Here is a 27,113-nt window from a genome sequence, read left to right on the forward strand (position 1 = left end):
CTCCCAGCCCCATAGTCCCAAATCCCACATTTTCAACCCTTCTCCCAGGCCAGGCCCTGTCTCAGCAGCGATGGTGTTTGCCTTGAGCTGTCCCCAGCTGAGGTCTGACCCAAGCTCTTTCCATTCCCTGCGGAGGGATGCAGCCTAAGTACAGAGTAATAGGAGCTTTATGAACGTCACCAGTGAGGCTGCAGGGCTTGAAAAGCACCTTCTGCATTTGACCCGTGCCAAAGAGAAGCTGCTTGTGGGGAGAGCGGAGGCAGCAGCTGGGGCAAGGGGAGGAGATGCAGGATGCTGCTGGGAGCTGGACCAGGGATGGGGCATCCTTGATCTTGCAGGTGAGTTATCTTTCCTCGATGGAATTATAGCTCTCTCCCTGGAGACAAACTGGGATGTGCATCTTGTTCTGCTGGTTCTTCAGCCCATCCAGGAGGAAGGATGGGCTGGGATCTTCCTTGTGCTCATGGGCACCAACAGATTAAGCAGCTTTTCTTGCTGTCCTGGAGCCCGCTAAAGCTCCTGGCACCCTCCTGATGCACAGCTGCTGTGGAATATTTCCTTCCACAGCCTCTCTGCCTTCCTCCCGTTAGCAACCACTGGGAATTGCATCTGGCATGGAAATGATCCCAAGGGACTGGTGCTGAGGGGGCAGGAGTGAAGCTGGAAGGGGGGGGGGTCAGCTCGGTCACAGCCTCTTCACCTTCAAACTGTACCTCCTTATGTCTGCAAAGGGAGATGCTGGGGAACAGGAGTGGAACGAGCTGCCTGTGAGCTGCTGCTTCTCCTTTGCTTGCCACGATGAATTCGTGCTTTTGCTCTTCCCTTCTGCCTCTCTTCTTGCCAAGTGGGTATTTGCAGAGGAACCAGTGGATTTTGTTGTTGTTGTTCCGGGGAGCTGTTACTATGGCAAGGAAACTCGATTCCATGCGAGGGGAGGTCGGAAATGCCGGGCTCAACGTTTCGTGCCTGCTCTGTTTAAAGCCTCAGCTGCCGGGGTGTGAGCAGGGAGCAGCAAAAGGAGCCCCTGCCTCTCAGAGGGTTTCTTTAAAGCCTTTTCTGCTTAAAAGTTGGAGGCTTTTGGCAATCCAGCTGTGGTGCTGCAGATGTGGAATGGGCGAAGCCTGCAGAAAGGGTGTCTGTGGCTTGGTGGGGAGGGATTTAGGGGGCTCTTCTGGATGCTGAGCAGGGAGAAACGTGGACTTGGAGCTTCCTGGAAGCTCTGCCCTCCCCAGTGTCCTGTTTGGCTGTGTCCTTGCTGAGATGAGCGTTTCTTTATAGCAGGGGTTGGTACCTGAGCCCTCGGGGCCTCTTCACACCGTGCTGGTGTTTATCCTGCACTGCCAAGGTGACATTTGTGTGCTTGTAGGAGGGAAAGCAGCTCACTTCAGCCGCAGTGATTAATGGGGAGGCTTAGGGGCTGCTCCCACACTGGAAGCTGTGTTATCCGAGGTGCACCGTATCCTGCCAGCTTCCAGTGAAGGTGAAGGCAGCACAAGGAGCATTATCCCCATTTCCCATCCTTTCTCATCACTTGTCCCTTATGTTTGGGTGAAATCCCTGATTTTAGCCAATATGGCGTGTGCCACCCAGGCAGGACCAAGGTCCCTGCCCACGCAAGGTGTGTTGAGGCTGCGTGGCGGCATCCCATCCCTGGCACCTCTCAGCACCTCCGTCTCTGCCCCTTGAAGCAAGTGATGAGCATTAAGTGGTCTGGGGCCACACTGGGAGCAGAAGAGCTGAGCCACAGGGATTGATGGTTCTTTCCCTTCTCCGGATTGGGTTGGACTCTGTGCCTGGAAGTCAGGAAAGCACCGGAGTGCTGCTCAGACCTGGAATTGTACTGGGAAGAGAACCAGGAGCAGGCAGGGGGGAGCTGGGCTGTGCCTCACACCCCTCCTTGGCTCCTGGGGATCTCTTTGTGTCCCTACTCCTGGCCTTGTACCGTGGATGCTCCTCGGGACAGACACAGGTCCCCTGCACCGAGCCTCTTTCCAGCTGCCTTTGTGCTGTGTCATCTCTCCCTGCCCCTTACTTGACGGAGTGCAGGCAGGCAGGGCAGAGCTGAAGCGAAGCTGCTGGTTCCTGCCGGCGCCGAGGAGCGGGAGCTGTGATTTCATCTCGGGGTTTGTGTGCTATTTCCAGCACATTGTCCCTGTTCCTGCCTCTCCTGTGACGCCGGGAGCACTGGGAACCGCTGCGGCTGCCGGTGCTGCCTGGGTGGCAGCCAGCTCTCAGCTCAGCCCTGCAGCCCCTGTGCTCCTGCAGCCCCTGTACTCACACGTTCAGGTGAGTACGAGAGCTCTGCCTCGGAAGGCAGCGGTTTCGTTAGCAGGTTGGCGTCTGGGTCTGCTTTAACCCGCTCCTGGTGACAGCGAGGAGCGTGGGGACGCTTGGCAGAGGATGGGAGCAGTGGTGCCTGGAGCACAGCGCCTGAGGGGGATGTGATGGGTGCCCTGGGTCTGACCCAGGGCTGGAAACCTGGACTCAGGCTGCTCGAGAGAGCAAAGCTGAGGGTGAGCTCTTGTGGCCCAGCTGAACTTGGGATGAGATGCCAGGACAAAGTGCTGTGGTCTCCTGGATCCTCGGGGTGGCCCTGGTGTGGCCACTGCCTGAGTGAGGGTTTGAGGCGGTTCTGTGAGTGATGGAGGCTCTTCAGAGCAAGTGGGACAGCATCAGTTTGTGTTGGGTTGGATCTGCCTTGGTCTGAGGGAGAATTCAGGGGTCTGTTTCTAGCATGCACAGTTTCATGTGTTGGATAAATTGGCTTGAGGTCCTCCCTGGATGGAGGGTGTATGTGTGAGCGTGGCTGCAGTGTATGGTAATGTCTCAGGGTGGATATCCTCAGTCTGAGCATTAAGCATGGAACATTTGGGAATCTCTCTGGCTTTTCATCTTCTGGGGCCTTTTTGCATTGCCTTCCATCTGGAAAGGTGTCAACAGGATCCCTCCTCACTGTGCTCATTGCAGTGCATTCTTTAGGGTTGTGCATGAGCCTAAAGGACACGCTGATGGCTGGAGGGGGCAGGTTTCTGCTCCAGCTGGGTTGTGTGCTGGCTCCTGAGGGATTTCCAAACCTGGAATGGCGAAACCTCTATGGGATGAGAGAAGGAAAGGGAAAGCAGTGACCAGTGCTGAGATCGCTCTCCCTGTTCAGCCCATAGAGCAATCTAATACCCCCCAGTGCATCTCTTATAAATCACAAATCCCTGCAGGTCATAAATGCTCCACAGCCACTTGGCACAAGACCTTTTGGGGTTGCTGTGGGTGCTGAGCTGTGCTGAGCCCTTACAGCCAGGGTTTCTGTGCCCTGGAGGGCTCAGCACTGTGCTGGCCTCTCCTCTGATAACCACTCATTTTGAGTTTAATGTAGCCATTTAAGGAAGGAAAACTGTTAATGCTCCCAGTGTGTTTGGGATAAGTGATTCCCTCTGCCTGGAAGGAGACCACGGCTGCAGGGAAGGGGGTGCTTGGGCAGCTCCTGGCTCCTGCAGCATCGCTTCACACTGGGATTCAGGTGATGCTGAAGGGGAGGGAGACCAAGTGTGGGTAGAGGGCTTCACGCTGATTTCATTGTCTTTAAGCAGCGTGGAAGCCAAGAATAGCGAGTTATGTGCAGTTATGTGCAGCTGGACTGGGGCAGAGCTTTGCATTGCTGCTGCTGGGGGTGGGTCCTGCTGGTTCTGCTCTCTGGGACCATGCTGGGCTGAATGGGCAGGTCTGGGCTCTGCCTGCTCCCATGAAGGACCCACAGAAACGCTCCGGCCCTCTCCAAGTGCTCTGAGTCACTTGCTGTGAGCTGCTGTGCTGAAAGCAGCCTCTTCCAGGCCATTTGAGACAGTTCTGCTTGAGCTTTGGGTAACTGTAGTGACAGCAGAGGCACTGGCACCAGCAGCGAGCTCTGCCTCTGTCAGGCGTTGATGCTTGAGGGGGTCTCATCGCAGGGCTGCACGTTAGAGCTGGAGAAGGAAGGGCAGGAAGATGAATTCTCTGGGGTCTGGAAGCGGGAGCCAGCTCCGCTCGTCTCATCTGTGGATGTGCCAGTGGTCATGCATGAAAACCCACCTGACAGAGGTCAGTGAGTCCTGAGAGCCCCGCTCCAGAGCTGCTTAAGCTGCCCGAGCTGATCCAGCTGCCGGCAGTGATGCGCATCAGATGAGAAGGGATTGAGGGGAGAGGAGACCAGCAGCTGGTGACCTGAGCCCTTGTCTGCCCCTTTCTCCTCCTCCTTAGCAGTGCTTTGTGTTCCTTTGTGCTGTGCGCATGTGCCTGCTGCTGGGGGGACGCAGCCCAGGGAGGTGTCATTTGTTAACCACCGCCTTGATGGTGTCCAGCTGACTATTTGGGAATGACAATAAAAAGCCCTGCTCAGACGTGTCGGGTTTGGTGCCAGCTCGCACTCGCATGGGAAATGGGTTTGATGGATCCCAGCCCAGTGGTCTGAGACCTGTTTCAGTGATGCTTTTCCATCGCCCTCCTCCCATGACACTCGCAGAGGAGATGTAGGAACTATGACCATGGAAAACGATGTCCCCTTCGGACGGGCCCTGCAGGCTGAGCCCCACAGCAGAGATGGGTCTGGGGGGTGATGATTTGTACCTGAGATAACAGCAACCACCCTGCTCAGGGATGCCTCCGTCTCCCTGCTTACCTGATAAACACAACAGGCACCCCAGTGCGCTACACACAGGGTGAGTCTGGGGTACAACAGCCCGTGTGTGTGTGTGCACCCCTGCGCTGGACCTGCCCCGTTCCTCCGTGCTGTGGTCTGTGACAGCAGCAGGATTCCCGCTGGGATCATCCCAAGTGTGACGGGTGATGGCAGGCGGCTGTAGGTGGCTGTTGCTAAGCTACAGGCGGTGCCTGCTCCGGCTGTCAGGGCTCGGGGAGCTGCAGGGCTGTGCAGGGCAGGGGGTGCCGGGGGGGGGGACAGGACACAAGGCCTGTTTGTGGGTCAGGGAGTCTTGCAGAGCCCACTGCAAGGGGTCTGCATGGATAGAAGGGGGGGGCGATGCTGCCCTAGCCAGGGCTGCGCTCACACAGGAGCCTGCTGCCTTTGGGGCTCTGATGGCAAGCACTGGCTCTGTCCTACAGTCCCGTGTCAAAGATTCCCATGCTGGAGAGGCTGCTGCCTCTGGCAGGGGAGAACGAACCCCACTTGGTTTTAAGGGCACCGAGTTACACAATGAAGGTGGAGATGCTCAGTGCAAACCACATCCCATTCCGTGCTGGGCGAGCGAGCAAGCCGCTGCCTTTGTTCCTTTCTGTTTGCCCTCTCTCCGTCCTGCTGCTCTAATGAACCTCATCTGCGTGCTCCCGAGAGAGGAGGTGAAGGGAACTCCATGGGTTCCCAGCGGAGCCTCTGCCTCCCCTCCCCGCGCTGCTCTGGTCCCTTCCAGCTCCGTGCCTGGGCTGCAGAAGCAAGGGCTGGCTCTTGCCTTCCCCGGGATGGGCACAGGGGTCAGGGGGAGTAACCAGGGCAGAGAGGCAGGGTGTAAGGGGAAGGTCCCCAGCAGGCAGGGGAACAGGCGGGGAAGTGAGCAGAGGCTTGCAGCCCCCTCACTGGGAATGTCGCCTGGGGGTGGGGATGCTCGGGAGCAAACCGGCTCCAGCCCCTCCTGCCTTTTCCTTGTTATCCCCATCCTTGTTGTGTTTCGTTTCTAGGACCAGTCTCTGCACAAGCTGCTGAAGCAGAGCCGGAGCTGCAGGTTCATGGAGGCGCAATGAAAGGTACCGGCCGCTGCCGCTGTGTGTCGGGGGGTGGCGGAAGGGGCCGGAGCCTGCCGGCAGGGATGCTCCTGCCACACTCGGTTTGCACCTCATGTTTCTCCATTGCTTTTCCCTGCTCTGTTTCGCAGCGTAGGCAGCCCCGTCCCGCGGGCAGGCACCGATGCTCTGTGTCCCCCCCAGCCACCATGGAGCTTGCTAACAGCAAAGACTTCCAATGGAAAACCCTGGCCCCGCTCCCGAGCCGCAGGGTCTACTCCACGCTGGTGGAAGCCGGGGGGCAAGTGTTTGCCATCGGGGGCTGCGATGACAACGGCGTCCCCATGGACTGCTTCGAGGTCTACTCCCCCGAGGCCGACCAGTGGACATCGCTGCCCCCCATGCCCACGGCCAGGGCCGGGGTGGCCGTGGCCACCTTGGGCAAGAGGATCATGGTGATCGGAGGGGTCGGAGCGAATCAGCTGCCGGTGAAGATAGTGGAGATGTACAACACGGATGAGGGCAAGTGGAAGAAGAGGAACTCGCTGAGGGAGGCGGCCATGGGCATCTCTGTGACGGCAAAAGGCAAGGAGCATCCCGATTCCTGCTGCGTCCTTCCCGGCCAGGCGGGGATGCCTGTGGGTGGTGGGATGGAGAAGGGCTCCGTCCCATCGGTTGGTGCATCAGGCACTAAAGCTTTCTTGCTTGCTGCAGCTTGCGTGCTGCAGGTGCTGGGAGAACAGGAATGATGCTGCCGGCTGAATGTGAGCCACAGAACAGCTCTCAGAAGACAGACAGCCCCGGTCCAAACCCAGAACCAGCCAGGAGAGAGTCAGCTTCACGTGGGCCCAAGTCCTTGTGGAAGGAGGGGAAATGGCTGCCCTTGTGGCTCAGCTCCTGCCTCAAGCGGGGCTGGTTACATCCCTGCTGGGCTCTGCCTTACCAGCCCATCCCATTCATTCCATTGCAGAGCAGAGGTGTGGACGTGGATTTCCTTCAGCACGCTCTGCCCTGCTTTGAGCCTGGAGCTGGGCTCGGGGAGCTTCCCACCCTGCCTGGGATTAGGACTCTAATCTGCAGGGAGCATCTTGGAGAGCTGCTTGGCTTCTCTGCTTAAGTGGCTTTAAAAGCTCCCGTCACGGAATGCTTAAAGATAATATTTACCATCCTGGAGATGGATTTCTCTCTGGTATAAGCTTGCCTGACTGATAGAGCAGGGTCAATGTGCTGTGAGAGGCCAGGAGCAGAGAGAGCTGCCCAGATCCTTGCAGCGTGCAGGCTGCTCTCTGCTTTTAGAGCTGCAAGGCCAAGGCTGCTCTCACTGCCCTCCTGCATCTTGTCTGCAGCACGAGATGCTTGTTGGAGATGTGGGTGCTGTGCAGGTAGGGGTTGATCTGGGGAGCCAGGTTTGCCACTGGTGGATGGAGCTGATGGAGAACAAGGAGTCTCAGTGCCTTGTGTTGGCTCTGAGCCCCTGTCCCAGCCTGCAGAGCTGCCTCCTGTGCCAGAGCTTGCTGGGGACAAGCAGGAGATGAGCATGGGAGCAGCAGCCCTGGATGAGGGAGTGGGGTCGGGGAAGAGCATCCACGTTGCTGCAGGACCAGCATCATCCTCTGTGCCCCAGGGCTGGGAGCTCGGTTGTGGCTGCCCCATCGCTGGCAGTGCTCAAGGCCAGGTTGGACACAGGGCTTGGAGCAAGCTGCTCCAGTGGAAGGGGTCCCTGCCCGTGGCAGGGGTTGGAGCTGGAGGAGCTTTGAGGTCCCTTCCAACCCAAACCAGGCTGGGGCTCCAAGGAGTGACCAGCTCTGTGTCATGGGGGGTGTTTCTGATGCTTCCCTATAATAACTGCAGGATTCTCTTTACTTCTTGGCCCTGTCCAGACTACCGAGTCTATGCAGCTGGTGGGATGGGATCCGACCTGCGGCCACACAACTACCTGCAGCACTATGACATGCTGAAGGACATCTGGGTGTCACTGGCAGCCATGCCCACACCCAGGTACGCTGCCACGTCCTTCCTGCGAGGCACCAAGATCTACGTGCTGGGTAAGGAGCAGTCCTGCCTCCCCTCCTCCTCCTCAGTGAGCGGCTCCTTTGCTCTGGGCACTGGGAAGAGGCTTTTGGGAAGGTTCTCCTCCATCTCGGCCTGCTCCCTCGTGCACTCGGACACCCCGAGCTTTGCAGAGGAGGAGCTGGTGCTGGGTTTGGGTCCACAGCTCCACAGCAAGCACCCACGAGAGCACCTGCACCCTTGAACACCCTGAGAACTCATGGTGCTGGGTGAGGGACCTCTCCCCTCCCACCCATCCATGGGTGCTGGCAGCCAAAGGTGCAGTTGGTCTCTGCCCATTCTCAGTCCTGCAACTGCACCAGAAGCCCCTGGGCTCAACCAAGGTGTTAAAATGCTTCTATACGTTATATATCAGCCAAGCACCACCCGGCTTCACAGATGCTCTGCCTTTGTAGCTGCTTTGGAGGCTGCTCTAGGTGGGCAATGTCAGACCAAGCCTTTCGCAGGGGATGACCATAGAATGGGTTGGAAAGGAGCTTAAATCATCCAGTTCCAACCCCTGCCATGGGCAGGGACACCTCACAGCAGACCCTGTACCCAAGGCTCTGCCCAACCTGGCCTTGAACACTGCAGGGATGGGGCATTGACCCTGTCTTTGGGCACCCTGTGCATTAGAAAAGGGAAGCCAATGCAGGGGACTGCTGCTGTTTGCTCATGGCTCAGGGTCAAGATGCACAAGCCCTGATTGCTCCAAGCCTCCACGGCCCTGCCTTGCCTTAGGGGTTACCAGAAAGGACTCTGATGTATTTTGCACTTTGCTTGCTGCTGGCAGACAGCCTGTGGGGCCGGGGGCAAGCCCAGGCTCTGCCTTCAAAGGCATCAGAGCTGCGAATGGGTCCCATTTCAGCAGCTCTCTTGCTCTCTGCCTGCCCTGGGAGGCTCCTCTGGTTCTTGGTGCTGTTGCCTTGGTGCTATGAGGCAAGCTGACCCTTCCCTCCCTCTGTCCCGCAGGTGGAAGGCAGTCCAAGTACGCCATCAATGCCTTCGAGGTCTTTGACACTGAGACCCGGTCGTGGACCAAGTTTCCCAGCATCCCCAACAAAAGGGCCTTCTCCAGCTTCGTGCCCACTGAAGACAAGCTCTTCAGCCTCGGGGGCCTGCGCCAGGGCCGGCTCTACCGGCAGCCCAAGTTCATGAGGACCGTGGACATGTTTGACATGGAGCAAGGTGGGGGCTGTCCCATCTCCATCCTGCCCAAAGGAGCGGGGCGGGTGGCACACGATGGGGCTTTGCTGTCTCTGCACACCCCAGAGCGCTCATCCGCTGGGTTCTGTCACTTCCCGCTTGCTTGGAGCTGGTGCTTTGAGCCCAGCATCAGGGCAGCAGAGGAGAGCCCCAATGTCCCAGGTACCCTAATGTGGCAGTGAGGAACCTGAGCCCTGTGTCCCCGGGTTTCCTTGTCCCAGGGTGCAGCAGCAAAACGGCACTTCCACAAGCACGTGGGTCAGAGAGGCCGATGGTGTCCCAGGCGTGGATGCTCCTGTAATGCCCTGTCCCATCCCTTCCAGGTGGCTGGATGAAGATGGAGCGCTCCTCCTACCTGAAGAAGAGGCGAGCAGACTTCGTGGCTGGCTACCTGAAGGGCAGGGTTGTCGTGGCTGGGGGACTCGGTGAGGCTGTGGGCACGGTGGTGATGCTTTAATAGTGCACGTGGGTTGTGTGATCATTACAGAGGGGAGAGACGCTGGCCTGAGGGAGCGGGGAGAACAGACCCCATAGGGGATGGTGTCCAGAGCACAGACCCTGTCCCAGCGCAGACAGAGGATGCTTCCCACTGACCCCATCCCTCACTGTGTGCTTCCAGGAAACCAACCGACCGTCCTGGAGTCCGCGGAAGCCTTCCACCCCGAGAAGAACAAGTGGGAGAGCCTCCCCCCGATGCCCACCCCGCGCTGCGCCTGCTCCAGCATCGTGCTCCACAACTGCCTGCTGGCCGTTGGGGGGGTGAGCCAGGGCCTGAGCAGTGCCGTGGAGGCTCTGTGCATCTCCGACCCCTGAGCACGTCCTGCCCGCAGCAGGACCCTGCCCCTCGCTGCCTCCCGCAGTGGAGGTGATGCTCCTGGTCCTGCCCTTCTCGGGTGCTGCCATTCCGGCCCCATGGAGGGGAGGAGCACCTTGGCCCCTCCAGTTGTCTTTGGAGCTCTGTGGGCAATCCCAGGTGAAGGAACTGCTCACAACTGCATTGGGAGCACCCGGACAGGTCAGTGGCGGTTCAGGGAGAACTGGTGGGATGTCCTCTTTGAGCATCCTGGGTTTGATGTGTGCTTCCCGGCACAGATCCTCTTGGCTGGCAGCAAGGGAAACCCCTACCTTGCAGCCAGATTCCAGGGATCATTCTTTTGCCTTCATAGCAAGGCTTTTCCTGCAAACCTGTAGCATTTGACTGTTGGTTTGGCAGAAGCTGGAGCTGCCAATGCTCCTGGGAGGGAGGGATGGATGCCCAAGTGACTGTTTTGGTCAGAGAGACCTTCCTTTTGGCACAGGACTAGCACAAGTACTGCCTTTGCTGGCTTTCATGCAAAGATGGCCTCAACCTACAACGTTCCAAGTTGGTTTTTAGCTGCTGTAGTGATGTGGGACTGTTGTCAGCCCTGGGAGAAAGGAGGTGATGGTTTGCTCAGCAAAGCCAGAATTCCCTGGCTGTCACCTCCTCTTTGGTTTCCTGCTTCCCAGGCACTTTGCAGGAGAGGTGTCTGAACTGTTGGGCACCAGTTCTAGCTTGTAGCTCTTGCACCATTAAATGCTGTATTCAGAAAAGCCCTTGGAAAAGCCCTGTCTGTGCTATGGGCTCCATCGGGGTTATGATTGCTTGGAAATGCGGGACCCAGGCTGAAAAGGGGGAGAGGGGGCAGTGCAGGTGGCTGGAGCCAGTGATGTCCCCCATGCTCTGCGTGCTGCCCCATCGCTGAGGCTCTTCCCTGTGAGGGTGCTGAGGCACAGGGTGCCCAGAGAAGCTGTGGCTGCCCCATCCCTGGCAGTGCTCAAGGACACAGGGGCTTGGAGCAAGCTGCTCCAGTGGAAGGGGTCCCTGCCCGTGGCAGGGGTTGGAGCTGGAGGAGCTTTAAGGTCCCTTCAACCCAACGCATCCCCTGACTCTGATCCTCCCTTTAAAGCGGTTCCTGGCCGCAGGAGCAGGGTCCCGGTGCAGGGCCCCGCTCCCGCCGCTGCGGAGCACCGACGACACCGTGCGGCGGCCGCGGCAACGGCACCGGTTGGGGGATTGTGCTCGGGGCCCCGGTGAGGAGCACGGAGCCCAGCGGAGGGCTCGGAGGCTGCAGGGAACGGGGCGCCGGGAGCCGGCGTTTGGGTCTGAGAGCATCCCTGGGGGACGGGAGGTGCTGAGAGCATCCCTCTGCTCGCGTGCAGCCCTGGGGTGCTGCCTCCCTGCCCTCATGGAACCCCCCTTTGAACGAGGAGGATGGAGGGGAAGAGGGAGCCTTCTCCTCTCCCAGAGCAAGCCCATGTCTCCCAGCGCAGCCAATCTCCGTTCCGGCTGCCTCTGCACAATGAGGCTCTCTGGCTATTAATGGTTTTCCTTTGTCCTTAAGGAACCTTTCCCACACACAGCACAGCCTGATGCTGCTCTGCTCTCTTCTCATCAGCGCTAAGCCTTGTTATTGCAGCGAGGCTGCTGGCCAGGGCTTAGGGTTCAGTACTGCTGTGCTGGCTTTGTTAAGCTGGAGCAAGGGGAGGAGGAATCCGCTCCCTTTGTCTGGCTGCAGCACAGCTGGAAGCTGATCCTTTGCTTTCTCCCTGCAGAAAGGCTGGAGAGTGACAGACAAAGCAGTGTCATGGGAATAAACCCGCTCCAGGACTTAATGAAGGGATGTCAGGGGCTGGGGACCAGGCTGGGGGGAGATGGTTGGTAATCAAAGTTGGGGATGTGCCCAGCATTTAGAGAGGGAAAGAGCAGCTCTGCAGTGAGGGGCAGATCCAGGTCAGCTGCCTTTGTAGTGAAACTCAAGCTCCCATCAGCAAGCAGGATGCCTGCTTCGGCCCAACCAGCAGATGCTGTGCTGCTGGGTGCTCCTGCCTGGGGCTGCTTTTTCCTCTTCACAGCCAAGTTTTCCCTTGCTGTAAAACTCCCCTAGGAGTCTGTGTCCACATCTATCCCAGTTCCAGGGTTGGGAGCTTCCTGGGCTGTGTGCTCTGCAGCCATGTCCTGCTCTGTCTGCTGCCTTCTCCCCAGATCCTGCTGGGAAAGGCAGAGGCTCCAGACACTGTGTGTCCCATCTACAGCACTTGCACTGCACACCAACACTGGCTTGGTCAATGCTCTTCCTGACCCCCAGCCTCTCCTGGGCGTCCTTCTTGTTGCTGGCCTTCTCTGCTGGTTCATCCACAGACTCCTCTGGACCGAGGGCATCTCCCATGGGGATGATGGGTGCCCAGCTCCTGAGCAGCACCAGGTTATTGCAGGTCCTTTCTAGGCTCATCAGAGACTGGAAGGAGATGCTGTGGGACTCAGGAACAGCCACGCAAGCTCCTCAGAACCAGCGGCTCTGTGCTGCCCTCCGAGTGATGGGGGACCCTGAGCCAAGGCTGCGGAGCAGATTCAGTCGTACCCTGCCTGTGTGTGTGTGTCCTGGGGATTGTTTTCCAGCTGGGCTGGGCCGAGCAGTGCAGGATGGGCTCCTGTTCTCCTCCCGGTGCTCTGAACGGCAGATGGCATCCACGGGCTGAGCCCAGGCTGGACCAGCACCTCCCAGCCGGCAGGAGGATGGAGGTGCTGGCTCCCAAGTGCCGCTGGGGCTGTGCAGGGATCCTGGCTAATAAGGATCCAGCAAATAGTTTGATGTGAGGATGTGCGTCTTCTCCAGCATTTCATTACCACGAACGTGCATCACCTCTGACTGCAAACACCTTGCAGTAGCTATGGCAGAGCTGAATCTGCTCTCAGTGCCCCAGGCACCCTCACAGGGAAGAGCTTCTGCCTAACAACTCACCTCAGTCTCCTCTCTGGCAGGTTAAAGCCATTCCCCTTGTCCTGTACCTACAGGCCCTTGTCCAAACAATGTCCTGGGACATGGGACTCTGTTCCCCAAAGCCACCCAAAAACAACCATGGTGTTTGCTCTTCAAGGCAGGGAGCTCAGGGAGCTGCCACCCTCATCTCCCACTGTGAGCATCACTGGTGGCTGTTGTCTAACACTGATGCCAGTGCAGGTGTGTAAGGGGTGTCAGACCTGTTGATCTCAAGGCATATTTGCTGAACCTTTCAATTGTGGATGCTGGTGCAAAGGGAATCTGTTAGAAAGTAAAGCAAATAGAAAATAACTGGGTTTCAACCCAACTTTCCTTCCAAAATACACAGTAAGTATGACCTGCATTGGAGAGTGGTCACCAGCAACCCTGAGAAGGGATTGCCAATGTTCTGTACTACTCTTAATACCTGTTCTCAGCCCTGCATCGAAGCGGGAGCACATTTCAGTACACCCAGTGCTCTGACCAGTGCATTGTGGCACTCTTCCTTCCTGACCTTCACTGCATGCATCCGCCAGCTCCTCCTGCCCCTGCGGAGCCGCGGGAGGCCCCAGCCTGGTCCCTCTGCCCAGGTTTCACCTCCTCATCGGCGGCCGCCTCTTCTCCGTGCACCTTTATCTGCAGCCCAGCCGAGCCCTTGAGTTTTCCCTAATGGGGCTCTGCAAATCCCGGCGCTGGCAGTGGCCGTGTCCTCTCCTGAACCCCCGCTCCTGGAGGCTGTGTTTGCTGGGAGCCAGGATCCCCGCTGCCAGCTCCGGTGGCTGCTCCGGCACGCGGTGATGCCGGGGGCTCTCCTGCCCGAAGGCATCGCTTCCCGTTGTCCCCAGGCAGACCGCGTCTCCATGAACAGCGAAGTTCCTTAGGACAGCCTCTGGCAGACGGGGCTGTGGAGCAGGAATGCCTCCTGGAGCTTCCCATGGCCCCGAACACAGAGCGCTGCTCTGCTCGGCTGGTCCTGGCCAGGAGCGGGGATGCTCTTTAGGATGCGCTGCCCGTTGGTTATCAGCTGGCCAACGCTCCCCGAAAGGGACCCGTCCTGGTTTGAACGCTGTTGCACAGCTTCAGCGAAGAGTTTATCTTTGGATGGCTGGGAATAGAGCTCCTCCGTGCTGCCAGAGCTGCAGTGGCACTGGGGAACACCGGTGTCTGTTACAGCGGCTGGGAGATGGGGTCCTGAGCTCTTCTGTGGCTGGCTCAGCTGCAGAGCAAGAAGGACACCAATGCCAGAGTGTGGCCTTCTGCTCCTTTCTGCTCCCCTCACCACGCCTAAGGAGATATGGCAGGACCTGGCTTCACAGCACCACAATGCAAATGTTACCGGGTTAATGGGGTTTGCAGAATGCTCCCTACAGATGAGCAGTCTGGGCACAATCTGCCCATCAAGTGGTTCCCAAGCTGGGAAACATGAGCGTGGCTTTACCCAGGGCAGGCGGATGTGATGGGTGGATGGATGGGTGGATGGATGGATGGATGGATGTGGTGTAATCCACATCTGCAGTGGAAGTGGCCTCTGCTGTAATCATTAGATGTGATAGGCAATAAATGACTTTTCAAAAGGCCCCTATTGGTGCTAATGTGTTTCCCTCCTTCTGCTGATGGATGGGGCACCCCACTGGGAGGGTCAGAGCAAACCCAGCTTCCTCAGAGGACCAATGGCTTTCACACCTGCCTGAGCACTACTGAGGAATGCTGCCAGCTTGGAATGCCACTAACAGCGGTGATCATTAAACCTAGCATTGCAGTGCCTGCTGGGGCTCTTTCCCTGTTGGAGGGCTGGCTGCTGTCAGCTTATCCACAAGCAGAGGCGCGCAGAGCCTTGCTGCCACCAAACCCAACGGTAGAGTCCTAGGTTTTGCCCAGGACGTGGCTGTTTAGCACTGAGGCCGTGCTGGAGCATTTAGTCACCAACAGCCAAATCAGCCCCAAATGAGGAGCCTGCAAGTGAATAGAGCTTCCGTTCGGACAAAGCAGCGAGGTGATTAGAGGAGCGTTAAGCTGGTTTCCCTGACATGGAGCCAAATTCCTCGTTGGCTTTCACGTTGGTTTAGTGGACACGCACTGAGGGCTGTGGTGCAGCCCAGTTTGGGATTCCTAAGGCTGCAGCTGGGAATTTCAGTGGATTTCCCCGCTGCCGCGGTGCTGTTACAATGGAGGATCCTTATCAGTGGATTCCAGTGGACTTAGATCTGTGTCCCTTGACATTTCCATTAAAATAGGCTTCCTGAGCCGGTCTAGAACAAAAGCATGCCTAAGCCTGTGTATCAGCAACAGCACAGCAAGCTGCAGAGGAGAATTTATCTGCTAGAAACAGAAAGAAGCTACCCAAGGCTTCCTTTCATCACCGGGAAAGCCGCCGGGAAGCGTCCTTATAAACCAACGGGGGTATTAAACGCGCTTAAAGTGCTTTCCTGGCCCGGTGGGCTAACGCAGGAGCTGCTGATAGCTCTGCTGGGCTCCCAGTGTTTGGGGCACACACGCGTCTGTAACTTGGGAGAGTGAAATCACTATTGCAGTAATAAGGGAGGTTTGGACCTTCCCCCTTCTCCTGCAATATCTGGGCTGTGCCTGAACAGGATCCTGTTTACTTTGACATTGAAATTGCAGCAGTTGAGTTAATCTCATCTACGCCTTGTTTATCTTCCCTATGGGCCCTGCTGCCCGTTCGTTCGCAGAGGGAAGCATAGCTCCTGTTACTGCACAGTAAATAATTCATTATCACAGCCCTGCTTGTGTCTTCCTCAGGCAGGCTCGTGTTAAACCAGGGGGAGAGATTTACCCCTGTGTCTCGGTGTGTTTGGGGAGGTTGGAAAGGATGCAGGAGCAGGCTGGAGCTGCCAAGGTGTTCGTCCCTGGCATCGTGTGTGGAGCGGAGGTGCCACATGGCCACAGGCAATCAGAATTAGGAGCAGTGGCAGTACGAGATAGCTGTGTCTTTACTGCATCGAAACTATTTCATCTGTAGTTCGTCCAGCGCTGAGACGGATCACAGTGATGGATGAGCAGTGTCCCGGTGTGTGGCTGAATCCAGCTGTACCCTGCAGGGCAAATGTCCTCAATGGGTGATTTTATCATCATCCTCCAATACCCAGATTGCAAAACCACCCAGGGCACGGTGACACTTGTCTGGGTCTCATCCTGACACGGAGATGCTTCGGCTGCAATACGTGGTGGGACACGGCACCGCTCCATCCTGAACCGCCTCAGGAACACAAAGCCCGCAGAGAGGGGCCGGTGCTGGATTAAATCATCCCTCCCAGACGCTTCCAAACCCCTGAGCTGCTGGAAGTGGTGGGAAAATCCAGCTATAAGCGCGGGGATGAGTAATGCTGGAGCTATCTCTTTCTTCAATCACTACGGTGTGTCCTCACACATGCCAGAGCTGGGCAAGACCTCTTGTTTTGGCTGCTCTGGGGAAGTAATTGCATTCTTTTAATATCTCAAAACAAAGATTTACCACAAGGGCAAAAGAGACCACACGGGAGGTGCTGCGGAGCCGAACAGAAGCTTCTGGGAGAAGCCTTTGTGTGGGAGCACCCGAGCAGCCACTGATGTGCTCCCCCAGTGCCACCCCACAAGCCGGGCAGCCAGGAGGGGAAGCGTGGTCCTGGGATGAGCGCGGTCCGGCTGCGCTTGCCCGGGGCTCTCACTGATGTTGCCCTCAAATGTTTTATTCTGAGTCCCTCGTGCTGAGTCCCTCCTTGCAGCTTGGGTGTGGGTCTCGGCCGGCTGTGCTTCTGCCTGCCTTGTGTCCCTGCATCTCTCCTGGGGTCCAGCACCCAGGCGCTTTGCTCTGCACCCTCCCAGTACTCTGGTCCTGAGCTTCTTAGAATCATAGAATCCCAGACTGGTTTGGGCTGGAAGGAGCCTTAAAGCTCCTCCAGCTCCAACCCCTGTCACGGGCAGGGACCCCCTCCACTGGAGCAGCTTGCTCCAAGCCCCTGTGTCCAGCCTGGCCTTGAGCACTGCCAGGGATGGGGCAGCCACAGCTTCTCCGGGCACCCCGTGATGAACTCACAGCCTCTTCTCAGCCTTTGGGTCCGGCTCTCTCCCTGCATCACCCGGAACCTCCTCAGCTCCCCGTAGTCTGCGGGACCCTTTCACAGCCGCTGCTTCCCCTTTGTGCCTGCGCTGCCTCTGCCCCCTCTCCCCCGCGCACCCAGCTTGTGGATGCCCCCCCGCGCCCCGCGCTGCGGCTCCCCTTTATCCCCGCGCTCTCCCTCTCGCCCCATGGGTCCCCCCCAGCCGTGGGGTCTCCCCGCAGCCCCCCCCCGCTCCTCGCACCGGCTCCCGGGCGGGGCGGCCGCCGCCTTGCGGCCAATGGGCGCGGGGGGGGCGCGGCCGCCGCTGCTTTTAGCGGCCGGGGAGGGCGGCGCAGCCGGTACCGGGGCTGGAGCCGGGCGTGGAATGGAGCCGGGCATGGAGCGGGGCATGGAGCGGGGCATGGAGCCGGGCATGGAGCCGGGCATGGAGCCGGGCATGGAGCCGGGCATGGAGCGGGGCATGGAGCGGGGCATGGAGCCGGGCATGGAGCCGGCGGCGGGGGCAGCGCTGGCCGCGGAGCTCACCAAGTCCCCGCGGCCGCTGATGAAGAAGCAGGCGGTGAAGCGGCACCACCACAAGCACAACCTCAAGCACCGCTACGAGTTCCTGGAGACGCTGGGGAAGGGAACCTACGGGAAGGTGAAGAAAGCCCGGGAGCGCTCCGGAAAGCTGGTGAGGAGCATTTCTTCCCTTCCCAGCCTCCGCGCATCCTCCTAAGGAGCCGGTGCGGGCTTGCTGAGCATCCCCCCCGCGGTGCCTCCATCCCTATTCCCTAGCCCCAGTGCGGCCCCGCAGCCGGTCCCGGCGCAGTGTGCGGGGAGGCAGCGGTGCGGGAGGACCCAGCGCCTCCGGGGGCTGCAGCTCCTCTCGCCCACTTGACCGCGCCGGGCTTCCTGGTGAAAGGAGCCTGCAGACATCCGGCAGCCCAGAGCAAACACAGCTCTCGAGTCTGAAGGGTTTTCCCCTTCCTCTCGCCCCGGTTCTTGGCTGGGTTTGGTGCTCACCAGCAGCACCCGGCCCCTCTGAATCAAGGGGCTCTGTGTGATGTGTGGCTCAACCCAGAGCAAAGTGGTGCAGTGCTGGGAGCGTGGAGGGGGGCCGCGGGGAAGTGGGTGCTGCTGTCATAGCATGGTTTGGGATGGAAGGGACCTTAAAGCTCATCCACGGCCAGGGACACCTTTCACTAGCCCAGGTTGCTCCAGACCCCATCCAACCTGGCCTTGAAGCTACGCAGCCCTGTCCTTGGGGAATCTGCAAGGGCATAAGGGGAAAATGACAGTGATTTCCCTGCCTCTGTTCCATCCCCAGCACGCAGCGGTGTGGGATGGACCCCACGAAAGGCACTTGCACATCCACCAGCCTTGAGGCCATGGGTGAGCAAGGAGGTTCGCTGTGACCAGTGAGACTGGCCCAGCCAGGCGCAGATGGGCAGAGCAGGGTGTGAGATCAAGTCACGAACACGCTGCAGAGGCATGACAAGGGAAACAGCTTGAATCTGAGAGGTTTTCTTGTGTAATGCGACAGCTCGTCATTAAGTCGCATCCACCACTTCCAGCAGCCGGTCTGATTCGGAAGAAGCTGCTGTTTTGCTGCATAATCAGGGCCTTGAAATGCAGCTTCCACCCACAGCCCTAGAAGGGTCCCTCCCCTTGGGATGGGTGAGAAGTCTTGGCTTTCCCTGTCTGCTCCTCACAAAGCTGGAGCAGGGAATCTGAACTGCAGGAAAACCTACCTATGTGGGGGAGCCCCTCAGGACAGGGCCTCCTTTGACCAGCAGCATTGGGCTATTGTAATGCAAACCGAGCACGCAGGCCAGTGACTCCTCAGTAGGAGACAGTCACAGCTTTAACGAGTGCCTCATCGGGCTGGCCGGGTAGGAGCAGGAGGTTTAACCGCAGATGTCTCCTCTTCCCACAAATTCCTTCTTGGAGCACTCAGCGTTTCCGGACCTGGTTAATCTGCAGTTTATCCGGAGCGGGGTGCTTGTTTGCTCCTGCTCTAAGTGGCTTTCACTTCCCAAACACCGAGGTGTGAGAGCAGGAAGTGCCACCTCCGCCGGTTACCCCTTGCGGGATCCCATGGTGCCGGCTGAGGTTGTAAAGCTGGAGCTGCTCCATCCATGGGGTTTGCCTCTGGCTGATCAGAAGCTGCCCCTGTCAGATGCACTGAATGTTGAACCACCTTTGTACTGCCCAGCTTGCTTCTTTCCCTCTCAGTTTGAGCCAGCCCACCAGGACTTAGCCTGGGGTAAGATGTCTGATCAATTGGTCAACTGCAGGAAAGACCAGGCTCCTGCAGCTGATTTTGAGGGGTTTCCATGAACATTCTTTAAAAACACCACGTTTTGTGGTTAGAAAGCCTTTAGGTGAAACGATGCTCATGCCTTTTGATGTGTTCCCTTAGAAAACTGTGTCCCTGAAGCATCAAGCATTGTTTTCCCTTTTCTTTTCCTTTGTCCCTGCACCTTTTGGGTTGAAGGCTCAGCATCGTGTGCCATGGTGGTGCAAGCTGCCCTGTGTACCTGTTTGCATGGCAGCATCCGGGCCCTGTGGGACTCACTTCCAGTGTCTGTGGGCTTGTGTGGTGTCAAGGGGAAGGCAGCACCTGGGATATTCCCAAGCAGCAAAGGCTCTTTTGATCTCCAGCAAGGGGAGAACCCCGATCTCTTCCGCAGTGGGTTGTAATCCATATTTCATGGAGCATGAAATGCGGCACTTTGCAATCTGGAACAACTTCTGAAGTGCTGCCTGGGGTTGTAGCTTAATGCATCTTTCAGCAGCTGCTGAAAATACCTGTTCTGCCCCCAAAACTTTAATTAAAGCCTCTTTGACTTGGAAAGTACTTTCAAGTTCTCCAGGCTCCTACAATGGGGCTTCTTGGGGCTGTTTCCTGCAGGAGATTCTTCTCGTAGCACTGGTGGTGAAGGCACTGTGTAGGCTGGGGCTGGTCCCCATCTCCAGGATGGGCAGGCATGGCCTCCTCTGTCCCAAGGGGAGATGCTCTGCTCTCAGCCCTCTTGGGTAGGGGACGGTTTGGAGCAAAGCTGCTTCTCAGCATCCCTGGGGAGGGATGGGATGGCACGGAGCACGGAGCACCCTCCCTGCAGGGATGCATCATCCCCCCCTGAGCGGCTGCTTCCATGTCCGCTGTAGGTGCGGATCCTGACTGTGCTGTGCCCTCGCTCTGTGCTGTGCCCGTTACACAGGCAGCACTCAGCAAGGCTAGCCCTGGGCTCTAACAGTGCCCTAAACCTGCTCCCTGCTGCTGCAGCCCTGCTCTGGCTGCCTCGGAGGTCACTAACTGCAGGCTCAGAGGCGAGGGCGTTCTCCAGCACTGCTGGATGCAGCCGATGGCATCTCCCGAGGCTCCCAGCGCCGGCAGCCTGGAGCCGCCGGGGTTTTTATGGGCTGGGGATCTTGCCCTGAGCTCCGGCTCCGCAGCGGAGGTGCAGGAGCACCTTGATCAGCAAGCAAACGTGTTGGGCTGGATGCTGAGCCCTAGCAGGGAGGTGAATAGAGCGAGCCAAGAGGAATTTGGGAGGGCAGGAGAGGCTGATTTGCTGCATAAAGGCTTTGCCTGCGTTCTAATGGGGGTCAGGAGCAAAAAGCTTGTTAAACTTTAACCTGTTCTTAGCGCAAAGGTCGTGGAAAAGAATAGCTGGCTTTCGAGAAGCTATTAAGCACTTTCAGTATTGCTTTGTACAGAAACCTGGGCCTGGGTTATTGAACTTCCCTTGGCCGGAGTCCATTCCGCTTCGTTACTTCAAGCCATAAGGCTGGTGCAGGCACCATGCTCTCATGGTGCACAGGGGGCACCCCCTGCCCTGGCCAGTGCAGCAGAGATGTGCTCTGAGGCCAAAGGGATCCCATGGTCACCTCTCTCGTGCCCATCTGAGCCCTCAAAACTGGCACATCCTTCTCCCATGAGGACACTGATGTGGTGGCTTTCTTGCTGCTTTAACATCTGGAGACCTGCTGTGGGTACGATGGGCTTGGCTTAGCAAGGGCTGCAACCTTGCTCCGAGCCTTTTGCTGCCTGGTGGGCCCCAAGGAGTGAGGTTTCCAACCCCCCTAAATCAGAGGGAATCACGGCTGAGCACCCATCCTGCACAGCCAAAGCTGGAGGAGGTCCCTGAGCATTGAAGCCATGAACATCACTGCTGTGCTGGCAGTGGGGGCTGGTGGGTGCCCATGGCCCCTCTCCCCGTTGCTGGGAGACCAGCGTGGGGGTCCCTTTGCAGGATTAATGCTGTTCTGCATTCTTGCCTGGTAGAAATAAAAGAGGTTCTGCTGGATTCAGTTGTAAATTCAACCCTAGGAGCACATTGTCTCTCCCCAGCCCCTTTGAAAGAGGATTAGAAGGCGTCTATTCTCCAGCCTTTACTCTTCTTTCTCCTCCCCTTTCAATTTCCTTGTAGAGGATAACTTGAAAAGCTTGGAAAGGGGCTGCATCCTCAGCGCTGGGTCTCCCCTAGGCCTGCGCCTGGGAGGGAGCTGCTCTTTATCCCGAACTCTCTTACCTCTCCATAATCAGCTCCTTGAAATAAGCATTTACAGGGAGAGCAAAACCTGGTTTGTTCCTTTTCACTTTCCTGACCCCGGGAAGACGTTGTTGTTGTTGTTATCTTCCAAGTCATGTGTGCAGGTCACATTCCTTCGGCTGGCTGCGGTCCAGCGGCGGCTGGAGCCTGGGACACAAATCCTGTAAGCCACGACACATAAATGAGGAGCAGGGCCTCGCCACCTGCGGGAGCAGGCTTGGGAGCAGGCTTGGGAGCTCCTCTAGGAGGAGCGGGCAGCAGGCTTCCCTTGGGAAGCAGGACCTGGGAAGTCTAAAACCCTATTTGCTAAAGCTTATTGGAGTTGATGGGGAAGCTGGGCCATTGATGTCCTGCTTGTGAGCCCCTTCCCGAAAGAAGAGGGGGGGTTTCTTGCTTGGCACCAGGCTTTGGGAAGCTACAACATTCCTGCCTCTGGCAGATGGGTGACCCTGTGTGCGTGTTCCCACCCGCAGGTAGCGATCAAGTCAATCCGGAAAGACAAAATCAAGGATGAGCAGGACCTTGTCCATATCCGGAGAGAGATTGAGATCATGTCCTCCCTCAACCACCCCCACATCATCGCTGTCCATGAAGGTGAGAGCCCTCCTCTTCCCTCTCCTCCCCTTTCCAAGAGCATCCCCAGGCATCCCAGGCCTGGGTACCAAGGTTGGCTACCAGAGCAGGATCTGCAGTGGGTCTCACATTCATGTTCTCACCCCCCTGCTCATCCGGAGCCAAAGCTGTTGGCTATCTCCGGTGACTCAGTGCTGCCGGTGTTCCCCTGCACTTTCCTGCAGCTTCAAGGGGAAATACCTGCTCCAGAAATAGCCATTTCCCATCCCATCCCCTCCTGCCTGGAGAGGGAAGCTGATTCCAGACAATGACGTGGCCTTTTGAGTCAGGAAGCTGGTGAGAGGATGTGCCGTGATGGGGAGCTGGTCCCCATGAACCCCAGTGCTGTGTGTGGCTCTGGTTGTGCTGGATGCTCATCCCAACCACAGCAAGTGCTGGAGCAGTGGGAATCTGCAGCTACGCTCTCAGCCTTAGGCAGGAGCTGATCTCAGTGCTGGAATCCTCATTCCCTCCCTGGAGCATAGGCAAACCAACCCACAGGGTGCTGGGAGAGCTCTTGGTGCTGCTGAGCTTGGCTTTATGGCCAGGGCTGCCCCATTCCCAAGGTGTGGGGCAACACCAGCCAAAGGGGAACTTCTCAAGCTATAGATAGGACCAGACTTGGAGCAAACCCCAGCTGGATCAGTCTTTGCTTAAACCCCGCGTGCCCCGTGCTCTTCGTGGGGCTGGATCTGCCCAGGTTCATTGTGCTGGGCCAGCACGTGGCCGGTGCCACCTCGCTGGTGTATGTGAGGTATCCAAAGTCCTTCTGTACTCCAAACAAAAGCGAGTGGCTTGGCAGCTCCTGCGCTGTGTTTGCAGGGACTGAGTCACTCATTGCTGGAGCTGAAAATACGGAGGGAGTGCTCTGCAAACAGCTCTTGGCTTGGACGTGTGGGAGCAATGGGGAACACAGGAGGGCCCCATGGCTGTGCCCGCCAGGAGCTCCATCACCTTTCCCCTTGGCAGGGCTTTACCTAGTGATGAACCACGGGTCTTGGTCCCCTTCTGGCAGAGCAGAGCCCTTTCTCCTATGGCCGCAGCAGCCCCGGTGGCCCTGTGGGATGAGGGCGACAGCTCCGGCCACCCCCTCCTGCAGACGCCCCAGCACCTCCTGCTCCGCGAAGGAGACCAAGGGACAGGCAGTGGGGTGGGAAGTGTTAGAGCCCCGCACAGTGCTTGTGCTGGGAGCTCGGAGCACGCCTCTGACGGGTTAATGCCCACCCCTGGCAGTGTTTGAGAACAGCAGCAAGATCGTCATCGTGATGGAGTACGCCAGCAAGGGCGACCTCTACGACTACATCAGCGAGCGGCAGCGGCTCACGGAGCACGAGGCACGGCACTTCTTCCGCCAGGTCGTGTCCGCCGTCTACTACTGCCACAAGGTGGGTGGGCACCGCATTCCCACCGGGAGGGCGGCAGGGTGCGCAGCACGGCCGGCTCCAGGCAGGGCTGCAGCGGGCGCGTTGGGATGCGGTGCCCGTGGTTCCTGGGGTGCCACCCTGCTCCCGGCAGCGCCGGTGTCGGGACGTGGTTTGCAGCTCGTCCTCATGGTGCACCCAGGGGCATTTACTGCTCCTCTGATTGCTGTCACCGCATCCTGGTTGCGTGACCCGACTTTCCCTTCCTCAAACGTGCTGTAAAGTAACCCCTGCTCCCCCTTGTGCAGAACGGGATTGTCCACAGGGACCTGAAGCTGGAGAACATCCTTCTCGATGCCAACGGGAATATCAAGGTGAGAGCCTGGCCATGCTTTGGTGTCACCTGGTGAAGGGGTCTAAGGGATGCTGCCCACTGGGGATGGACAAGGGGTGACAACAACACCCCCCTCCCTTAGGACACGTGCTTCCAGGGGCTGCAGTGAGCCATCTGTCAGCTCTGGGCCTGCTGCCATCAGCTGCAATGCTCTTTACCCAGGAGATGGGGAGCCAGGAGGGTGCTGGTCCCTGCCCCTGCTGTCTGTGCCTGGCAGTGGAGCCAGAGAGGCTGCAGAGCCCCAGTGCTGCCCAGTAACACCAGAATCTACATATGTGCCTGCTGATAAGAAGGCAAAGTCTGAGGTCAAAACCCGCCCAGCTGGATAAGGAAGGGTTCTCCCAGGGAGATTCCCAGCTTCACTGGCCCTGGGTGATGCTTTTTGTCTGCAGCCTCCCAGAGAGGAAGGACACGGCCACAGCTTGGAACTGGTGATGGACAGGGTGCGGGGCTCTATCTCTGCAAGGGGTGACTTGGGAATTGGGAGCTTCTGTTCACTGCGAGGTGCTGGTGCGAGGGGGATGATGAATGTCCCTGAAGCAGCCTCATGTGGCTGCGAGGGAGCTGGAGGCTCTCCCTATAACCACACCTTTGCCTCTGCTCCCAGTGTGCTGATGATGGAGCCACAGAGCTGCCATGGGCAGGATGCAGCAGCCTCAGGGGCAGGAAGCCAGGCTCCTGCTGCTCCCTGAGCACACCGGGGTGCTAAGCACAGCCCTGGATTCAGCCAGGCTTGGAGCTGGGGAGCTTTGGGGCGATGCTGCTGGGATAACGGCTCTAAATCATCTCTCCAGATTGCAGACTTCGGGCTGTCCAACGTTTACCAGCAGGACAAGCTCCTGCAGACGTACTGCGGCAGCCCTCTCTACGCATCCCCCGAGATCATCAACGGGAGGCCATACAAGGGCCCGGAGGTAGGCGATGCCTTACCCCTGTGTGCGGGAGCCTCTTCTCTTTGCTTGCACTTGGGGAAGTCACTGGTTCACAGAACCACAGACCGGTGACAGCCCTCCCTTGGGACTGCCTGGGAGGGTCCTGCAGCCAGGGTGAGGGCCGGGGCAGCCTGGTCCTGCTGTGCCCCCTCTCCAGGCTCATCTGTCCCCCCGGCAGGTGGATAGCTGGTCCCTGGGTGTCCTCCTCTACATCCTGGTCCATGGCACGATGCCGTTCGATGGCCACGACTACAAGACTCTGGTCAAGCAGATCACGAGTGGGGACTACCGGGAGCCCACCAAGCTCTCAGGTAGGCAGGTCCCCAGCACCCTGTGTGTGTGTGTCCCCTTCCATGTGCAATCCTCAGCCCCTCACCTGCCCCTTCCGCAGATGCCTGCGGGCTGATCCGCTGGATGCTGATGGTGAACCCGGAGCGCCGCGCCACCATCGAGGACATCGCCACGCACTGGTGGGTGAACTGGGGCTACAAAGTGCCCCTTGGGGAGCAGGAGCTGCTGCGGGAGAGCGACTCCCCCCTGGCCACGGTGGCAGAGTGGCTTCGCCGCTCCTCACGGCCCCTCCTGGAGAACAGCTCCAAGGTGCGATGCTTCCTGAAGCAGCACCTGCCCGGCGCGGCCCTGGAGCGGCAGCGCTCCCTCAAGAAGTCCAAGAAGGAGAACGACGTCTCCCACGCGCTGCAGGAGGTGGCCCTGCCCCCGGAGAACCCCTCCAAGTCCATCCTCAAGCGGCCCAAGGGCATCCTGAAGAAGAGAAACTCCTGCGAGCAGAAGGTGCCGGGCCCCGGCCCCCCGGCAGCAGCGCCCATGGGAGAGGCGAGGGGTGAGGATGATGAGGCGGCTGCTGCGGGTCTCACCCGCATCCTGTCCTCGGGAATGCTGCCTGGCAACGCGGCCGCCGGAGCAGTGCCCGCAGCCGTGCCCAAGAAGGGAATACTGAAGAAGCCCTCGGCGAGGGAGTCGGGGTATTACTCATCCCTGGAGTGCTGCGAGTCTGGGGATGTCCTGGATGCAGCCAGCTTGGACCTCGATGGGAACGTGTTTGCTGACACCCCGTCCCCGGAGCCGGGCGCCCAGGGTCTCCCTGCCCGCAGGAAAGGCATCCTCAAGCACAATGGCAAGTTCTCCTCTGGCAGCACCGAGGCGGAGGGTCCCCCCGGGCAGGGCTTTGGGGGGTTCAATGAGGTGCCCCTGCCCCAGGCGCCCCGCGCCCGCCCGTCCAGCGCCGTCAGCGAGGACAGCATCCTGTCCACGGAGTCCTTCGAGCAGCTGGACCTGCCCGCCCGCATCCCCGCCGGCAGCAGGGGCATGCGGGGCTGCGTCTCCGCCGACAGCCTGCTCCGCCTGGAGGAGGAGGAGGAGGCGGAGGAAGGGCGCAGGCTGCGCCGCTGGACCGTCACCCACTGCCGGAGCCCGCTGGCAGGGAGCAGCGCGGCCCTGGCCGGGTGCGGCAGCGTCACCGAGCTCTACAGCCGGGCCGTGCCCATCGGCATGAAGCTGAGCTGAGGGCACCGCCAGCGCGGTGCTGTGCGTGCCTGGGGGTGCGGAGCCGCGCCCCACACATTCACCTTGCAGCCTTGTGCCCCGCGGGGCTGGGGGGGGAGGCACTGGAGGGGGATGCCCCAGGCCATTAAATGGACCCAAGCCCCAAGTGATCCCCCTTGGAGGGGCTGCGGGGCCCGGAGGCTCCTTGCTCCATCCTGCCCTTGCAAGCAGGCTCATCTCATGGTGGGGAGGGTGAAACCAGGGGGCTGGGTGGGTGTTTTTGTCTTTGCACTGTATTTTGGCCGCACAAGGTAGCGACGGGGTGGGTGATATACCTCAAACAAGCTGGACATGTAGCAGGGTACTGGGGAGGGCTGGAAGCTGCTGCAGGGCTCTGGGCTCTTGGGATGTGCTGGCAATGGGTCCATAGCGCCCAGACCCTGGCTCTTCCCTCTCCTGCACTGAGAGACACAACTGGATCTGGCCAAAACCCCAGTCTGAGCGCGCTCTGATGCCAATGTGGGGTTTGGGGGGGGGGGGGTTACTTTTTAATGGTGAGAGGAGGAAAACAGAAGTGCCTTTGGGGAGGCACCACTTTATTTATTGCCTTTGCCCACCTTGGTGCAGAACTGCAGCAGCACGGGATGTGTCTGGCTCCATCACAGCCTCCCGCAGGTCCTCAATGGAGGGATGGAGGTGTCTGTGCTGTCTCATGTGCCACACGTGGAAGCTCTGTTGCACTATTGCCACATACCCGCTGGCCCTTTCCCTTCTCCAGGGTGTGGTTTTCCCTCCTCCCTACAAAGTGGTCTTGGAAAAACCATTAAATTCAAAGCAAATGGTAGATCTGAGCTGTTCCTGTGATTGCTGTGCAGCACGGGCTGGGGGGGATGGACAAGGAGGTGGGATGTCTCAGCATCCTGTGGGATGGGGCTGGGTCTCACTCCATTACAACTGAGCGTGAGTTAGCTCTGA

The 27,113-nt window shown here is 58.8% G+C and overlaps 2 protein-coding genes across 2 annotated transcripts; both read left to right on the top strand.

Moving 5' to 3' along the window:
- Positions 1-5,878: 5,878 nt before the first annotated feature.
- KLHDC8A (kelch domain containing 8A) lies at positions 5,879-9,825 on the top strand. The gene is made up of 5 exons (XM_062605471.1): positions 5,879-6,288; positions 7,584-7,748; positions 8,725-8,940; positions 9,282-9,383; positions 9,578-9,825. The coding sequence occupies exons 1-5, from the start codon at positions 5,913-5,915 to the stop codon at positions 9,769-9,771; spliced, it is 1,053 nt and encodes a 350-aa protein (XP_062461455.1). The 5' UTR covers positions 5,879-5,912; the 3' UTR covers positions 9,772-9,825.
- Positions 9,826-17,144: 7,319 nt separating this feature from the next.
- Positions 17,145-26,982, top strand: NUAK2 (NUAK family kinase 2). The gene is made up of 7 exons (XM_062605402.1): positions 17,145-17,468; positions 21,810-21,930; positions 23,182-23,333; positions 23,618-23,683; positions 24,498-24,617; positions 24,814-24,946; positions 25,027-26,982. Exons 1-7 carry the CDS (start codon positions 17,160-17,162, stop codon positions 26,157-26,159), a joined length of 2,034 nt encoding a protein of 677 aa, XP_062461386.1. The 5' UTR covers positions 17,145-17,159; the 3' UTR covers positions 26,160-26,982.
- The last annotated feature ends 131 nt before the right edge of the window (positions 26,983-27,113 follow it).

This window comes from Pezoporus occidentalis, unplaced genomic scaffold (assembly GCF_034315485.1).
Source record: "Pezoporus occidentalis ecotype Australia unplaced genomic scaffold, CSIRO_AGI_Poc_V1 ctg92, whole genome shotgun sequence".
NCBI lineage: Eukaryota > Metazoa > Chordata > Aves > Psittaciformes > Psittacidae > Pezoporus > Pezoporus occidentalis.